At 39.8% G+C, this 19,443-nt stretch overlaps 1 protein-coding gene across 1 annotated transcript in view; it reads right to left on the bottom strand.

The window, feature by feature from the left end:
• Positions 1-5,107: 5,107 nt before the first annotated feature.
• MGAM (maltase-glucoamylase) overlaps positions 5,108-19,443 on the bottom strand; it is an 80,650-nt gene continuing 66,314 nt past the window's right edge. The window contains exons 39-47 of the mRNA XM_065938504.1: positions 19,162-19,278; positions 17,629-17,777; positions 16,973-17,057; positions 16,017-16,073; positions 12,008-12,132; positions 10,435-10,523; positions 9,100-9,149; positions 7,958-8,128; positions 5,108-6,108 (exon numbers count right to left, since the gene is read on the bottom strand). Of these exons, the coding sequence (XP_065794576.1) occupies positions 6,025-6,108; positions 7,958-8,128; positions 9,100-9,149; positions 10,435-10,523; positions 12,008-12,132; positions 16,017-16,073; positions 16,973-17,057; positions 17,629-17,777; positions 19,162-19,278 (927 nt within the window). The 3' untranslated portion in view covers positions 5,108-6,024. The remainder of the gene's footprint in view (positions 6,109-7,957; positions 8,129-9,099; positions 9,150-10,434; positions 10,524-12,007; positions 12,133-16,016; positions 16,074-16,972; positions 17,058-17,628; positions 17,778-19,161; positions 19,279-19,443) is intronic.

The following is a 19,443-nucleotide window of genomic DNA, read 5'->3' as shown; positions in this document are numbered from 1 at the left end:
CACTAACTAGTCTTTTTTTTTATTTGAAATGTAATTTGCATTCCATGACATTCATCATTTTAAAATGTACAGTTCAGTGGTTTTATAGTGTATTCACAAAGTTGTGTAATCATCACAACTATGTGATTCCAGAACACTTGCTCATACCAAAAAGAAGCCATACCCTTCCCTCCCCTGTGTTCTTGCAACTGCTAATCTGCTTCCTGTTTTGATGGATCTGCCTATTATGAATAGTTCATGTAAGTGGAATCATACATGGCCATTTGACTTCTTTCACTTAGTATAACTTTTTTAAAGTTTATTCATGTTGTTGCAGGTATCGGTACTTGCAGGTATCAGTCCTTTATTTCTTTTTTTTAAAAAATCTTTTGGCTACACCATGCAGCATATGGGATATTAGTCCCTGACCAGGGATGGAACCCATGCCCCCAGCTTTGGGAGCATGGAGTCGTAACCACTGGACCACCAAGGAGGTCCCCTTCACTCCTTCTTATGGCTGGTTGATACAGATTGTAGTCACATTCTGTTTATTCACTCATCAGTTGATGTACATTTGGGTTGGTTACACTTTTTAGCTATTATGAGCAATGCTACTATGAATATACATGTACAAGTTTTGTGTAGATGTGTATTTTCAATTCTCTTGGGGCTATACTTAGGAGTGGAACTTCTGAGTCCTATGGCAACTCTAGCTTTAACTTTTTGAAGAACTCTAGAAGTTTTTCAAAGTAGTGGCAACATTTTACCTTCACACCAGCAACATATGAGGCTATTGCATACTCTATATATAGCAATACATAGGGGCATACGATCTTTTGAGGGCATCAAAGTAATATAACTAAGGGCTTCCCAGGTGGAAGTACAGGTAAAGAATCTGCCTGATAATGCAGGAGGCACAAGAGACATGAGTTTGATCCCTGGGTCAGGAAGTTTCCCCTGGAGAAGGAAATGGCAACCCACTCCAGTGTTCCTGCCTGGAAAACCTCATGGAGGGAGGAGTTTGGTGGACTCCAGATCCTGGGGTTACAAAGAGTGGACACACACAACACACAAGTAATATAATATCCATAGCGGTTTATTTGCTTCAAAAGTTCAGTGTATGACCAGTACACACCCACACACAAACACACAGAAACTTGGTTGGTTTCTGCCTCTATAAACTCCTGAAATGACGTATGCACCTTATCTTTTGCTTCAAAATAGGAGAGCCTTTGTTAGAGGAAATAGCACCTGGATCCCATTTCAAATTGGGACAATATTCTGGCAAAAGATCAAGCCAAGAGATTTATTGTTACGCAAGATGCTTCTATTCTTTGTGTGGTTGTTTACACTTCACTCCCCACATCCCATGCCCACTGGTGACATCTTTCATACTAAATGTTAACTGATGATCCCAGCTATCATCTGTTCCTAAAGGGCAGAAAACAGCAAGCTTCGCCATCACCTCTTGCTAACTAGCAACTGCAAGATACTGGGTCACATGCTTGCGCTGTGGAAAAGTAACAGAAACATTTTGAAGGGAAGAGACAAGTTTGTTAGCCAACATCTTCCCATTGCTTATTAATAGGAAGGCATGGGAAGGTAAACTACTGGCAGAACTCTTTTCTCTCAGTAAGAGATAAAAGCAAACAGGTGGTTGGAATCTTCAGGTCAGAAACCAACAATATGTATGACCCCATCCTCCAAGGCCCGATGCCAAACTCTCAGTGGCATTGCTGCCATGACAAGGAAGGGAAGGATGTTGCTGAGACCCAGACCATACCTGCCAAGGTCAACACAAGCTTGTCTTCGTAGGTATCTACAGTCACTAATGTTATAACAAGGATGCTCTTAATAGAAAAGAAGGACTTTCTTCCTCTTTAAGTGAAACTATTTGGGATTGTTATTTTTCATTTTGGCATACATGAAAAGATAAAGTGAAATTATATGACCTGTATAAGACAGAAAATGTCAAAAGGACCCCAGACTTTTCCCTCATAGCTGACCAGGAGTCACAAGCATAGGTCCGTGTTTTGGGAGTTGCTCTGGGGTAGCCACAAATGTATGGCTCCATGTGTAGTGGTCCTCAAAGTGTGGGCTGGGGATCAACCTCTGGGAGGTCTTAGTGACCTTTTCAGGAGTTTTGTTAAGGTAAAACTATTTTCATAAAAACACTGAGAAGCTATTTGCCTGTCTTACTGTCGTAAGCATATGATAGAGCTTTCCAGAGGCTACATTATATGAGATCACAAAAGACTGAATGTAGAAGCAGCTGTGAGAATTCTTTTTTTTCTCCATTGAGCCAGATTTTAAAGAAATCTGTAAAAATGCAAAATTATGCAACTTTTCCAACTAAATGCTTTTTTTTTTTGGAAAATATAGTTACTTTAATTTTCAATATGATAGCTATCAATAGCTACAACCCCATGAACAAAAGCTCTGGGAATCTGCAATCATTTTTAAGAATGTAAAGACATGCTGGGACCAAAATATTTGAGGACTGCTGATCTGGTACACTGATTTTCAAATTTTTACATATATATGATATGTGTGCTATACATAAGGATGCATGCATGTATACTCCACTTAAAGAATTTTAAACATATATAATACATACTAAGTATGTAAATATATATATATAATACTTGATATATTTAAATATACATTTAAAATCCTTCGTTCAACTAGAGTTCCAGTATGTAAGCTAGTGAATGACCGAAGCCAGGGTTAGGCACTCAGAACCCTGCCACTCTGCCTTCTCCCCACTTTCAGAGGGTAAGGAAGAACCCAAAGCTCTGCACAGCCCATCATCTGCAAGTCATTGCTTTAGTCTGACACCAGTATTTTGCAGATAAGGAAGCAAACAGCATCCCAGAGAGACAATATGATCTAACCAAGTCTCTGACCCTAAAGCTTGCTTCTGAGATTTTCTCACTCAGACAAAAGCCGTACAAAATGCCCTGATCAGCAGACCTAACCCCTGTGATGGAGCAAGGTGGGATCAACCTTAAACTCAGAAAAAAAATACCTCTGCTCCAGAGAGAGAAACTAAGGGAGACCCAAATACCCCACTGATCTTTTCCAGAGCTGTTCAGAATCTTTCTAATTCTAGACTAAATGTCTTCATGTCCATATGTCTGCTTAAAATCCGAAAGGATGAATGAATCCAAGAAAAGGTGACAGAATAAGGCTTGGGAACTCTTGCAACCATCACAATTACACAGGGTCTGAGTTGCTGAACCGAAGTCTGGGAAGCTGACATGCCTTAAGTTCAAGAGGTTCTTGTCCCCAGAACTCTGAAAGGTATAACTTAGGAATCTATAAACATAGATAAGGGAAATACATCTTTTTTCACTAATTTCTAACTGAAATTCCTTAGATTATGAATGGAGGCAGCAGGGCACGGTAATTTTTACTAGTGCACAGGAGTTTTTCAAAAAGAGAATCAACAATATTTTCATGTCACATTAAGAAACTGTAGTAGATATCTCAAAATATTGTTCAAACTGCTCATCACATTGAAGCTTTGATATTATTAGACACACAGTTAAATCTTGTTATTTAATGTTATAATTTTAAACACCTCATGTATTACTATATTAAACTTTTAAAACATTTTGCAGAAGTGTATTTTACTATAATGAGGGCGTCCCCAGTGGCTCACTGGTAAAGAATCTACCCACAGTTCAGGAGACACAGGTTTGATCCCTGGGTTGGGAAGATCCTCTAGAGAGGGGAATGGCAACCCACTCCAGGATTCTTGCCTGGAGAATCCCATGGACAGAGGAGCCTGGTGGGCTACAGTCCATGGGTCGCAAAGAGTTGGACATGAATGAGTCACACATTTTAATATAATAGGATTCTTCTCCAACAGTGTGCATTAAACTTTATGCATTTAAGAACATCCCTCTTAGGAGGGGTTCCACAGGTGCCACTAGACTGCCAAGAGGGTCCTTGACTCTAAAAATGTTGTCAACCCTTCCATGCCTCACTCAGAAACTTGGCAACCAGGATTCTCTAGTCAGAAATGTTCTTGAGCATTTTGTAGCAGCCAGACCCAATTTCTACCAATATGTCCTTGATGATAACATGAAATACTTCTCAAATATCAAGTAAATAATTGTTTCCTCCTGGTGGCCTCCCTGGGTTTATCATAGGATAGCTGACAAGTTTCCCACCTTTTTGATCAAGGGGTCCCTGTGGCCATATTTCCATGTTTCACTAGTTGCCTAAATTCGTGCAAGCCCTCATCCAAAAGCTTTTTATTTTGATAATTAGAACAGTAACTCAGTTTAATAATGTTATCTTTCTGTAGCCTTATGGAGGCACTGACACATGAGTATACAAGTATAATCTGGCTTCCTGGCATCAAAAAAAAAAAAATAAAGAAAGAAAAGGGAAAGGTGGGAGTGATAAATTAGGAGTAGGGGCATTAACAGATACATACTACTATATATAAAATAGATAAGCAGCAAGGATTTACTATAGACATGTTCTCTGACTGGAAACAGTATTCAGCATCTTATAATAACCTATAATGGAAAATAATCTGAAAAATATATATGCATGAATTAACATATACATACACATAGCTGAATTACTTTGATGTACAACTGAAACTAACACAATATTGTAAATCAACTATACATCAATTTTAAAAAGAAAAGAAATTAAAAAGACATAGAAAAGTAAACACTATCTCCAATATACTCATTTTCAAGTAATACTTAAATATCTTTGTTAAACATTACTATGTAATTCCTTCATTCCCAAATTCTAACCATCTAGTGTTTTAACCAATACCATTCCAAATTCGGTTTTTTCCAGGGCTGATATGTTACCAAATATAGTAATTTTTATGATGATTAAAACAACAATTATCCAAGTACACTCTCTCACAAACCTAAGCCTTAAAAGAAACCCATGTCAGAGACATGAGGAAAAGGGTGGATAATCACAGATCTGTTCATTCCATTGGTGAATTGGCCTGCAGGCACTCTGATGCCAAAGAGAACAAGACCAGTTCACAAGGGTTGACTGAATAAAAAGAAGTCTTAATACCAAAGTGAGATTACCCATGGTCAAATTACCACAGAATTCAAAATCTCTTGCAAATCTGCTCATTTATTTTCCTTTGGCATATAAATTGCATGCATTTGTGTGAACTGTGGTTATGTACATTAGGCACAGAATAGAGAAATAAGATTTACACATTTCAAAGCACACCGCAGTAACAAAACAAAAAAAAAGTTACTTTTTACATTCAAACTCCTTCCTTCAAATTTGTCTGCTCAAATCTCACCCCAGCCCTATTCCCTTGTGCTAAGAATTTCCTCCTAACCCCTCCTCTTGCTTTCAAATGAATTGGCTCTGCTTTCCTCCTTCCAATGAGGCTACTATTATTAATAATTTTGTGTTATCTTCTTACTTGTCATGATCACTTTTGTCCTTACCACCTGTTGTCTCTCATCTTTCCTACTTATCTTCCCTGCATTTGCCTTTTCTTTCCTTTGGATCATGCTCTTAGCATACTATCCCATCTCCTTATAACCACCTGGCAGATGTTCTTTCTGGATATTTGTGTGTGTGTGTGTGTGTGTGTGTGTGGTGTTAGTTAACTCCAGGACCTGACCTGTCCTGGAAAGTTGTAGCTTGTATATTTAGCAAGAGTGGGCCTATCACCTAATTATACACACATACACATGCACACATGCTTCATTATGGACCCAGTGCATCTTCAGTCAATATATGACGAGCCATCAGTACCATACTAATCCCACAGAGACATCAAGATAACCCACAGCTTTCCACATCTCCTGTGGCTAAACCACAGACCAAACAAAACAAAGCTAAGAAAATATTTTAGCTGTACTGGGTATAAACTGATTAGCAACACACAACAATTTTATAAGCATGAAGCATTGGGTTGGCCAAAAAAGTAGGTTCAGGTTTTCCTGTAACATCTTGAGGAAAAATCTGAATGAAGTTTTTTGGCCAACTGAATATACAAGTAGTTTCAAAGCCATTTGAGGTTAGGATCTTGTTCTAAAAATTCAGCGTGCTTCTCCATGTCAATGAAGTGAAATTATGTAGGCTGATGTTTCTGCTGGTCACATCAATATTTAACACCTGTTGGGAATCAAAGAAAAAGTATTGGACATCTGGTGATGGAAGTTTCCTACAGTTCAACCAAACAGATAGAAGTCAGTGGTCCACAGACACTTTCACAAGTCATTGCCTAGCTTCCAGACCACCCTCAGATTTTCAGGTGAGAAGGGTGTTTCTTAATCCCTTAGAGTACAAAAATCATTCAGTGATAGGGAAAAGATGACAAGACCCTAAATAATGAAACACACAACCACTGCAGAGAAGCAGTTGTACAAATTGGAGAAAATGTTCTCATTGCCATTACTCGGAGCTCGCCTTCTGTTTCCCACTTCTCCTCTTCCCTCACAGTGCCTTGATGCTTGTCCAGTAAGAGTCGATATTTCAGCATTTTTTCTGGGCAAATACTTTCCATAGTTTCACCACACGTGCATCAGTCAGCTTGTGCGTCAGCAACAAACTTGGGCAAAGTCCTTTATAAGCTCTTGGTAGAGTTGGGGAAGTTGGTTGACAAGAAAACCACAAACATGAGGAAACAAATAAAACTACAAAGCTGAAGGAAAACTTTTGTTTTCAGGCCTTGTAATCAGGAAGGATTATGAGAGAAAACTAGTTCTGGGCAAAGCAAGTAGCAAGCACATAAGGAAGGAGCCCATTTACCGTGAGGCTAGGATTAGGACCACTACACTGCAGTGATTCCAAGGTGCAGATTTTTCATATATTTAATATTCATGAAATCAAGATCTGTTCTATAATCAACAGCCTAGGAATTACGTGAACAAGTAGCTCTCCTGACGGCTGTTTGTCTGTCCCTGTGTGAACTTCATTGTTATTACTGGTATTACGAATGGATGGACTGCAAACTACTTAAAGATTATTTCAGAAATGAATATAAATCTTGACTGACAGTAAAATCAAGAAAATGCTATGATGAAAACTTGTATAAAGCATATAAGTGTCTTTGGAGAAAATTTCATAGACAGCAGTGAAAGAATTTTCACGAAATGATGTATCACCAATACCTCTGATAATAGAGAGGAAATACCTTAACCAATCCCATGCCACATAGTTTCCTTTTAAAATAATAAAGTAATTTAGATATTAACATAGACATTTAAATTAAATATTTAATGTCAGTTATCTAATTATGAAATTAAGTATTTGATTTACTTAATTGTTAAATATTAAATCAAGTATTTTATTTTAATTGTAATTTAAAGTAAATTAAAATTTTACATAGAAATTTAAATCAAAGAAAATGTGTGATACAAATTGGTTAAGATATGTCTAATATCTCCTCACATTCAGAGTTTACCTCTTTTAAATTATTAATACTTTGATGCAGATTTCTCAGTGTCCATGTGTCTCTATCCAACATTTTCCTCTGTAGTATCATATTAAAATGATAAAAATCTCTGTTTAAAGGAGTTTTGTAAAGCTTCTGTACTTTTAAAATAGAAGTTTTAAGTGAGAGGAAAGCATTGTATCATATTTTTGTAATCTTGTTTTCTTTCTTTGTGGCACATGAAAAAATGTAGCAACCTTTAACTGATAGGTGTCTTATAATTGATGAAAGACAGTGGTTAAAGCTATTTGAGAAGTAGATCTCTGAGGCAAAGACAAAAAGTTTTCCTTAAATTTGCAGGCAGGAAGATATACATGACAGGTAAGGACCCAGACCATCAATTCCAAATGATGACAAACTCTGAATTTTCCCTTCATTTCTATGCTGTCCACTCAGACACCCTGAACATAGAGGGATTCCAGAAAGGTTTTGCAGGATAGGATGTTGTTGGGAATGGGAGCAGGCAGGAATTGCACTCAATAGCTCAGGGTTGGGAAATACCATTTGGACTTTGAACTGGTCACAAACCTGTGTTGTAGAGTTGTAGGAGAAGGGGGGTGTTATAACCACGCCACTCGCAGAGATGCTGACATTGTCAATGGAGTCACTGCCCACTCCCCAGACCTCAAAGTAGCCCAGTCTCAAAGGGTTTGTATCGTTGATGTATTTGTTGGAAATTATATGACTCTGCATCGTATTCTGTCAATTGGAGACAAAAGAAACCAGAAGAGGGGGAAAAAAAAAAAAAAAACAGCAAAATTTGTTCAAATTTCTTACAACCTCTTTTAGGCACAAATGTAGAGCATGAAATAAGATAATTTAAGAGTCCCCAACTTGTGACCTTGGATAGTGAGACCATGGTTTTAACATTCTGCCACCTATAGCCAACCACCACCCAACTTTGCACTGGTTAAACACCAGTAGGGTCTCTAAAGTCACTCCAACTCTAAGGAGACAAAGAATCTCAGCTAGCAGGAACATTTACATTCCACATGTGAAGTAACAAAACATGCCAATCGTTCTAAGGCAGCATAGAAACAAGGGCGAGAAAACATTGAAATGGTCTGCCCATCTTGCTTGGTGAATTGGACTAAGTTACTGATGAAATATGAGTGTGTTTAATCACAGAAAACTTCCTGGGAGCACTTGACATCTCCATCTGAAGTCTAGAGAAAGGGTAAGATGCAAATTAGGGTTAGGACTCTTGAGAGTCCCTTGGACTGCAAGGAGATCCAACCAGTCCATCCTAAAGGAAATCAGTCCTGCATATTCATTGGAAGGACTGATGTTGAAGCTGAAACTCCAATACTTGGGCCACCTAATGCAAAGAGCTGACCCAGTTGAAAAGACCCTGATGCTGGGAAAGATTGAGGGCAGGAGGAGAAGGGGACGACAGAGGATGAGATGGTTGGATGGCACCACTGACTCAATGGACATGGGTTTAGGTGGACTCCGGGAGTTGGTGACGGACAGGGAGGCCTGGTGTGCTATGGTTCATAGAGCTGCAAAGAGTCGGACACAACTGAGTGACTGAACTGAACTGAACTGAAGATGCAAATTAGTAACATGAACAGTGAAGGAATTCTAAGTGATGATGTATATCCTATGACGTCCAGCATCCTAGTAAGCTGGCAGAACTATTCACCCTTCATAGTCCCAGCCACACTCACCTGGCTGACCAAAAAGTGGGCCAGGTAATAGTGCCCTTTTTCATAGGTATCTGCAAACAAACACAAAGTAAGCATGACCTGGAACTACATCCTAGAATTCTAATGGCTTACCTATCTTGGTTGGGAAAGTAGGGATGTTTTTTGTTTGCGATCTTTTTAAATTTTAATTTTCTTCTTTACAGACTTTCATTTTGAGAAATGAGTCAGAATCCGCCCCCAACCTCAATTTACACAGAATGTCTAAAATAAGTGTATACAGATGCCTCGGTCTAACAGAGTCCCCTCATAAAATGGAGTTTTCTAACATCACTCTTAATCCTCTTCTCTTTCTTATGATTCCCAACCTCTTGGTAGTCACCTCAGAATTCCCAAATTTCTTCTGCTAGAGACACACATATGCACACACCTGCATGCACACCCACATCACAAACACCAAGACTGGTGTACAATTGGTTGGTTAACCTTGAGTGGTATTAGGCAATTTTTTAAATGCAGTCTCTGGAGAAGAGACTTCTTTTTCTTATTCTTAATTTATGCTGCAGGTCCAGGGAGAATATTTTTAAGGGTGGACTAGCCAAAGCCTTACTATTACGGGTACTCCCCCCCACACACACCCTAACTCTGAGGCTTCCTCCCTCTTCTCCAGACACTCACCTCTTTCGGAGCCCTTATCACTCAATCAGACGGCGTTGCCTATCCACTAGAACTGTGCTGTCTGAGATAGTAGCCACTACATAAATGTAGCTATTTAAATTTAAATTAATTACAATCAAATAAAATTTAAGCTTCAGTTGCTCAGATACTCCTGTTACATTCTAAGTACTCAACAGTCACATACGCCTAATTGCTACCATCTTCAACAACACAGATATAGATCATTTCCATTGCTGCAGAAATTTCTATTGGACATCCCTGGGCACAGAAATAACAACAGTACTTGAGACATCCTTCCGAGAGTTTACTAATTCCTGTAAACTCTTAATAGAAACCCCCTCCTCCGAATAGCAGCACAGCTGATAGAAGCATTACTTTTCTGAGTGGGACACATAAACCATATATGGAAATATAGCTCAGTTGGCTGCCAAGAAACTTTCCCTACAGCTCCTTATACTGCTTTTTTCCACAATGGATTAGGACAACTAGGTAATAGTGAGAGATTCAGAACTAAGCTTCATATAGGTGAGGCACAAAGATCATGTATTATACACTTAGAGTAACAAATGGCTATATTTTAAAATACACAATTGTCTTAACACATAAAAGGAAACAGCAGCCCTATAAGATATCCAGGAACCTGGTATTGACATGAAGGAATTGGAGGCAGCCCTTACTCACCAATGCTTTGCCCATCATCCCAGAAGAGCCAGCCTTCAGCAGTCCCCTCATCATCCAAGGCGACCTTGAAACCTAAGAATTTCTGACGGCTGCAGTCAGGTAGAAAAGAGACATTGGGCAAAAACAAAGCCATCACCACAAACCATAGCATTTTCATAAAAACAAGAAGGAAGTGCTTCAAGATATAAAGACGGTACTGGGATTCTGGAGACTTGGGATCTAGTTCTAGTTCTGACTCCATAAGCGCGACAATTTCATGTCAGGAATGAATGAATGAATCAAGGGGAATTTTAAGGCTCTATAAGCTCACAGGAGTTCTACAATGTCTACAAAGAACTACAAGCAAATGCATTGGTTTCCTTTCTTTCCCCACTGTGAGGAAAGCCTAGTGTTTCAATCTTTCTTCCTTCACAAACTAGTCTCCACATGTACAGTGAGTTCTGCTTACAGATGTCCTAAGTTCCTCAGTTTTAACTGAATTTTTGCAATCAAATAAATAGGGCTTCAAGGATTTTAATTTGACATCAGTCAGACATTTTAGATAGACACGAATTTTTAGATTTTAGATAGACACGGAGTTTAGTCTCTGTTCAACTACTTATTAACTAGGCGACTCTAAGTTAAACATTTAACCTCTTGAAGCTTCTCTTTGCTCATCTGCAAAATGGGGATGATAACAGTACTTATACCAAGGGCTTATTTTTCCTTTTGTTAGGAAAAATAGAAAATCTATAAATAGAAGTCTCCGTATTAGTACAGTTCTAGGCACAGAGCAAGCATTCACCTGATGTCAGCTATTATCAATTATTATATAGGTCTAGAATATATAGGTTATACATTAGGCCTAGAATTTTTAAACCTTGCATGTAAGGAATCTCAGCCTCAGTTTCCATCTGGCTTAAACAAGTTTTTAGCAATCATTTTCTTAGCAAAGAGGCAATTATGATCCAGATAGTCTTTAAGCTCTTTTTGATGTGGACCATCTAAAAAGTCTCTATTGAATTTGTCACAGTATTCTTTCTGTTTCACATTTTGGTTTTCTGACCATGAGGCATGTGGGATCTTAGCTGTCTAGCCAGGGATCAAACCCAAACCCCCTGCATTGGAAGGTAAAGTCAAATCACTGGACCACCAAGGAAATCGCTGCTGGTGGTGGCGGTTTAGTCGCTAAACCACCTAGACTCTCACAGTCCCTGCCAGGCTCCTGGGTAATCTTTTAAAACTAGCATGATCCATGGTTGCTCCTATTTGACTTCCATTTCAAATGTCACTATTTACACTTAACACCTCACCCACTTAGATCTCAAATAGCTATTAATTTAAGAATTGTTCAAAGAGTACAGAATCCAAAAAAGGTTAAAATCCACACAAGCAAGGAAGCAAACAAAAATGTTTACTATTGGGTTAGCCAAAAATTTCATTCGAATTTTTCCATACCACCTTAAGGAAAAACCCAAATGAACTTTTTGGCCAGCCCCGTAAAAGTGCTTTTGGGCCTGAGGGTACAGTTTGCAGACTGGTGGGTTTCGCCAGGATCCGAGTTAACAAGCGTGGTTCTGGGGCCCTCGTTCACCTTAAGTGGGTGTTCTGTGCAGGCTCTTGCCAGGGCAGGATGTAACCCCCACGGACGTGAAGATTAATGTGGTCAAGAGGCGCCGGCAAGGACTTCCACTCACCCCGGGCTTGAATGTCCACACCCTGTGGGCGAGAAGATGGTCAGGGATGATAAGGGAACGCCTCTGCCTGGACGACGATCTACAAGCCGTCGTGTCCACGCTCGGGACCTGCTGCCGCCTGGCATCGGTTATCACGCTTTTCCACGCTTACCACCTGCTGTGTGGGCTCCAGGCTGCCAGGACGTCAGGTCAGGATCCCAGCCATAGCTGCCTCTCACCCTAGCCTCACTCCCCATTCTGTCTCTGCAGCCAGCAGCGCTGCCAGAGGAGGCTGACCAATCCTTTTATTTTATTCAGCTCCTGACTCCCTCCCCACAAAGGCATGTCCAGACCTTCCCTTTGCTTGGTCCCCTCTCTGCTTCCATCTCCTTCCACTGCCCCATGCCCTGCTTCCACCAACTTCACTAACACCTTTGACTCCTACTTGACAGAAATCATTAAAGTGAAGGGACCTGCTTCACAAATCCTTATCTTTACATCACTGTATCGTCCTTTATGTCTCACGTCTAGATCTTGCCCCATATGTGACAGGGAGAAGTGGCGCTCACCCCAAGGCACGAATCTCAGTTCCTTCCTAACATGTTCTCAACCTGGAGCCCAGATTCTCACATGCAGCACCAGGGACATCCTGGGCCAGCTACCTCCGTTGTGGGGGCTGTTCTGTGCTTTCTGGATATTGACCAATGTCCATCCCCTAGAGGCCAGCAGCCTCTCCCCCACCTTCCACCACATTGAGACAACCAAAAGTATCCCCAGACTTGGCCAGCGTCCCCTGGTACACAAGTCCTCCCATCTGAGAATCACCACTTTAGAGGCAAGGAGCAAAGCTACCATTTCTTCGCTTTTGGTCCCTGATGTTCATTCTATACAGATTTGATCTGTATCACATTCCCTGAGTCAGACTCTGCTTCATGGGTGGCCTCAGGACTCCAGAGTCTATAGAACTTAATACAAATTCCAGCCCATATCTCTGGGCTTCTTCAATTTCCTCACTGATATCACGAGGAAAGTGAATTACATGCTCTCTAATGAGAATTTATTCCAGTATCTTATGAATACTGGACTGATGGTTCTACCTTCAAGTGAAACTTGATACATGTAAAACTGTCAAAGTTTATCTTCTTACCAAATTCTTTAATTCTTTTGATGGTTTTTTTTTTCATTCTACCACACATTGTGGCTACATAGGATATGATCCTTCTCATGATTTCCTTTCTAGTACCTGATGAGTCACAAGCTTGTTTACTTTCCTTTAAATCGTTTCTGACTGGGCTCGCCTAAAAAATGCCTGTTAAAATATCCATAAAGACATGACTCTAAGGTCAAATCTTAAAGCAGCGCTATTAAAATAAGAATAGACAACTTAACATGACTTTGTACAGGAGAATTCTCACCAACCGCATAGTCACTGAATATGGCTGAAAAGCACTACTTTAAAAATCCAATATATAGTCTACACTGTAAACAAACAGAATGGCCACAAGTGAAGTATATAAAAACTGATTCACACACACTGTGTGCTCTTAGTCTTCACTAAAAGAGGCAATCAATAAGACAAGTCAGAATAGTTCCATGCTTCTCCCTCTCTCAGTAGTCTACAAACAGCAATGCCCAATATGCCCAATATGATAGAAAGTAAAGAAGGGTGGATAGAAGCCAACATCATGGCATGTCCAGTCACATAGACAGGGCCAAGACAGGCAAAAACTCTGCAAAGAACTATCAACTGCTGATTCTGCAGCTCGTTTAGAGAATCCGAGAGTCTGAGTAGATGAGGGTCCAGCTTTGGCAGAAGTGCATTAGCCTGTCCTGCTTCAAGATACCTGCCCCTTCATCAAACAGGCAGGGCCTGAAGATCAAGAGTAAGCATGCCATGTTGCTCTTGCAGTCAGACGAGCCCAGAAGGGACAGTGGGGGCTGAGAGTCCACAACTACCAAGGCAGCAATGATAGGAGGAGTCATGATCCCCAGGAAGTGGGAGCCACCTAGATAGAGAGCTAGGAGTCTTTCATTCTTTGCCCACCCTTCACTCCAGCAATTGCTCATTCCCAGTTTCACTGGACAAGCAGCAGAGAAACTGAGCAAAAATGGGAGCTCTCAAAACAAGTAGGGCTTTCTTATTTTTTCCTTTCCTGCTTTCCATCTCTTTGTCTGTCTGTTCTGGGTAATTTCCTAGGTTGTACCTTATAATTTCCTCATAAGCAAAATTCCTGCATCATGCCTTTAATTTGCAAGGATTGCTTTGTGAGTATGTCATGTTTAAAACATGCTTTCTTATTTTAAGTATATCTTCTTATCTTTCTGAGGGAACAAATTTTCTCGTTAACTTCTTAATAACATAGGTACAGAAAATTATACAAATAACAAGTACACAGCTCAATAAAGTTTTACCAAGTGAACACACCCATGAAACCACCACCTAGATCAAGAAGTGACTACTACCAGGATCCTAGATGGCTCTTTCCTCCCCTCTCATAATAATCACCACACCAAAGGCAGTAACTTTTCTGATTTTTATCACTTTTGCCTGGATTTTTAACTTGTATTTCATAAATGGAATCATACATTCTTTACTGTTTTGTATCTGGCTATTTGTGCTCAAGGTTATTTTTGTGATATTTATTTTCTTTATTTGTGTAGCAACACTTTATTAGTATTTAGTTTTAAAAATAGAATACAATCTACTTATCCATTTTACTGTTGATGGACATTTGACTTATTTCCAGTTTTTTGCTCTTTTACAAATAATGCTGCTATGAAACATTCTTGAACTTTTTTGGTAAAATATATACACTCTAGGAATAAATCTGTAACATTATTGTTTCTTCCCAGATATATATTAACATATAAATAGTTATATAATTAATTGGTATATATTATATAATTGACATAATAAGTAGTGATATACATGACATATTAATTATATAATTAAATAACATATAATTATATATGGTTACTAATATATAATTATATAATGAAGAAGGTATTAATTATACAGCTAGCATATAATAGATAGTGATATGCTATCTAATATATGTTAGTTCAGGTTTGCTTTTATTTTCTGAATTGACAATATTATTTTAATGTAAGCTGGGAGAATATAAAAAAATAACAATCAAAAACATTTCTGGAAAAGGATGATAACATATTGATCTGTCATATTATACCTATTTACAAAATCCTAAAAAATCTACCAAAAAGAAGAAAAGAATCAAATTCTGACTTCTCTGTATCCCAGCAAAAGGTCCCTGCGGAAGGTTCTGTGGAAGACTCTGTTTCCTCAGCTGAGTCTCTGGGGTTCAGATTAGCCCGGAAAAGTTGTATGATGGAGAAGGTTATGTTCCTTCCCCATTTCTAAATGCAGTTATGTTATACTAGCTCACAGGAGTCAGGCCTAATACTTCTATGTATCTTTCACACACTGCCAAGGACCTTGCTTACCTTAGAAAGTACATTCAACAACTCTTTGGGCATCTCCACTGTAAAAGGAGGTATGCAAAAAGGCAGAGAGGAAAAGGCTCCTAATACTTATAAACTTCCAGTCTAACAGGGAGGATATAAATAAAACCCATAGTTTCCAGCACAACTTCAAGCATTTTTCCAATGTCTGCCATTACACAGCACTGTGAAAAGTGGCGGTATAAGGAAAGAGACAAACTAACAAATAAAGAACACCCACAAAAATCCAGGTACTACAGGAGTACTTGATGCACAACTCTATGAGGAAAGTGGTCTTTCCCCATGTGGAAGTGAGAAAACTGAGGCCATAAGGTTACAAGTGACTCATTCAAGACCACACAACAGGTGGGCTACAGAGACAGAATTTGACCTGAGGTCTGTCAGAAACTGAAGACTGTGAGTGCTGTCATTTTCCCAGGTTGTACAGAGGCAATCAGAAAAACTTACCGTGTAGTAATCATACCAGCGGGCTCTAGGGAAATATGCAGTGACATCTCTGGCATTCTAAAATTAAACAAAAATAAGGTGTGAGTGCAGTAGGCTCAGCTATAGAGGGCAGAATAACCTATTTGCATAGCAGAGGAGCCAAAACTATAGCAATGGCCTTGGACCCACAGACCTGTCCTCTCTGGAGGTCACCAGTGTTGGGAACAGCTTCCTTCCCTGCCCTCTTCTCAAACTGGGAGATTTGCCTAACCAAAAGTGGTGGCTTCTGTAAAACCCTCTGGGATCCGGAACTTACAGAGGGAAAAAAAAATGATCATTTGCCTATAGGCTTATTCCATACCCTCTTCAAAGAGACAAACTGAGGTTATGTCTAGAGCAGAAAAAAAGAAAAAAGAAAAGTGGCAGGTTTATGGGCATTAATACTTTAGAATTTATGATTAGTGCAATAAGTTTTGGAGAAAATCCAGTTAACTGACATTTTAATCAGAAGCCTAATCATCGATAAAAGAAGTAAAGAAATGGATGCCTGAGGACCTCTTTTGGAGGAAGGGAAGGGCTGGCCAGTGATGACCATATACACATTGGCTGCAAAAAATTCTTCTGAAAAGTTTCTCTATAACAGTGACAGAAGATAGGAAGGATTTCTTTGTATTTACAGTACTGCCCCCACCTGATTCCTACTCATTGCAATTAAAGAAAAAATGATTGTATCTTCAAGTGTAACAGAGGGTTTTTTCCTTTTCCATTGTTCAGTGAATCAGAACTTGATATTTTAAAGATGAGGGAGCTGAAGACTGGAACATCTAAGTGAAGGACTTCAGTTCAGAGGGAGAAGAAGAGGCAAAGGTAGGCAAAGAATAAGAAAGCGCATCTCAGGACCCCAGTCTGATGAGGCCTCTTCTCTTTAACTAGTCTCTGGCCTCACAGGTGGGATCATCAGAGGCCTCCATACTCACAGCTTCCAGGACAGGGCTGACCAGGAAGGCTGGGCCCAGCAGGAACTGACTGTCTACATCCCAGGTCATCCGGTCTGACACAAACCTGGGGAGGGAAACCAAGGTATCACCGTTAGGACCCCCTCTACAGGATTCCAGGTCAAGGCCTTGAAAAAACTCCTCAAATTCAGACCTAAGTTGGAAATCCAGCTGCATTCTATGCCATCTTTATTCTTTCCCTAGATCTACCTTAATCAGATACATGTTCACTTTCTACATGCCATGTTCTTCAAACTCAGAAATAGTTGGGTTTAGACATGTTCTCCCCTATCAACATCTCCAACTTCTTAACCTTCAGTGCAAGAATGGCCTTCATTCCTCAGATATCCCCCTGGCATACCTTCTTTTATGATGTGAGTTACTACAAATGCACCAATTAGAAAGAAATTATTCTATGTTGTATTGTCTATCATGTTGAGTTTTTTAAAATATTCAGTAGCCTTTTATCTAAGAGTGAAGGTGTGACAGACACCATGCTTAAAAGAGTCATAATGTATGGTCTGTGCCTAGAGAGCTCTGGGCAAAGACAGTCACATCTTTAATTTGGGAGAATTCTGCAACAGCTACTATAGAGAAGGAAATTATCACAGTCCCTGGGACCCTGGCTGGACACTCACTCATGGAGAAGAGGCCGTACGACGGTGCTGCCCTCCATGCTGGCTTTGTGCATCAGGGTGTAGAAATACGGCAGCAGGGCGTATCTGGTCTCCAGAACGCTCTTGGAGATTGTCACGAAGGTAGAATTCCAGGACACGGGGTCTTGCCTCTAAGGAGAAAAAGAGTGTTCAGTGCTTTAAGGGACGTAGGGGACTTAAAGAGGTCACTGAACGGTTAGTCCAAATGAAGATCACACACGGCTAAACCAACGATGACTATAGATGAGGCTCAGAGAATATGTTTAATAGACTGAAAGAAATCACTGAAGCCTTCCCAGGACAGTTGAAAAACTTTCTTATAAGAAATTGGGCTGGGGGCAGGGGTGCATATCTGGTACAATGCCCAAATCAAAAGAATAATCTGAAGAACATTGAGGAATATGATTCATTGAAATGTGAAGATTCCTTTATGTATCTGTTGGCTATTTGTGTATCTTTTTTTTTTGGAAAACTGTCTATTCGGTTCCTCTGCCCATTCTTAGTTCAGATTGCAGGATGGACAGAGATGGATTGTCAGTCAAAGTATAAAAACTTCTAGTTAGAAGCTAAATATTTCTGAAAAAAATAAATAAATAAAAATTAAAAAGAAGAAGTTAAATATTTCTGGTGATTAAATGTGCAGCATGGTGCCTATAGCTAATGACTGTTGTTGTTCAATTGCTAAGTCGTGTCCAATTCTTTGAGACTGCCACACGCCAGATTTCCCTGTCCTCTACCCTGTCCTTCACTATCTCCCAGAGTTTGCTCAATACTTCGTTTTATACATAGTTAACAATACTATATAATAAGGGCTTCCCTGATAACTTAGTGGTCAAAGAATTAGCCTGACATTGCAGGAGACATGGGGTCAATCCCTGGGTCAGGAAGATCCCCTGAAGGAGGAAGTGGCAACCCACTCCAGTATTCTTGCCTGGGAAACCCCATGGACAGAGGGGCCTGGCAGGCTATAGTCCATGCGGTCACACAGTTAGACATTACTTAGTGACTAAACAACAACACTGTATGATAAACTTGAAAGTTGCTAAGAGTATAGACGTTAAATGTTCTCACCACAAAAAAGGAATGGTAATTATGTGAGGTGATTGAGGTGTTAACGGATCCTACTGTGGTAATAATTTCATAATATATTTCAAGCTTTTTAAAAAAGGAACATAAGGGTTTAATGGTTTATAAGATGTCCTTGGGGAATATAAACAACTTTGTGTGCTATGTGCTCAGTCATGCCTGACTCTTTGTGACGCTATGGACTATAGCTTGCCAAGCTCTTCTGTCCATGGAATTTTCCAGGCAAGATGCTGGAGTGAGTTGCCATTTCCTTTTCCAGGGGATCTTCCCGACCCAGGAATCAAACTTTCGTCTCTTGCATCTCATGTGTTGGCAGGCAGAGTCTTTACCACTGCATCATCTGGGAAGCCTGTACATTACTTGTAGCTCAAATGGGAATCTGTGTTCCTGGCAACACAAAACTTTTGAGCTCTGAGTTTAATGTCCTACCCTGGTCCCAATGGTGTTGTGATTTCTTGCGAAGGGGTAGAAGGCCCCTAGTTGCATCCAGCGAGCACACATTTCAAATTCAGCATCTTGAAAGAATCCACAAATATCTGCTCCTGTCTGAAACAAGATAGAACAAAATGGGCCAGTTAATGATTTCTGAAAGATGTTGCCATCTGCATCATGATTAGGAGCGACCCAGAGGACACCACAGGGACTTCACTGGTGGTCTAGTGGTTACAGTCCCCCTTGCAGTGCAGGTGACAAGGGTTCAACCCCTGCTCG

The sequence above is a fragment of the Muntiacus reevesi genome, chromosome 6 (assembly GCF_963930625.1).
Source record: "Muntiacus reevesi chromosome 6, mMunRee1.1, whole genome shotgun sequence".
Taxonomy (NCBI): domain Eukaryota; kingdom Metazoa; phylum Chordata; class Mammalia; order Artiodactyla; family Cervidae; genus Muntiacus; species Muntiacus reevesi.
The sequence above is the reverse complement of the archived record's forward strand: the minus strand, read 5'-3'. Positions and strand labels throughout refer to the sequence as shown.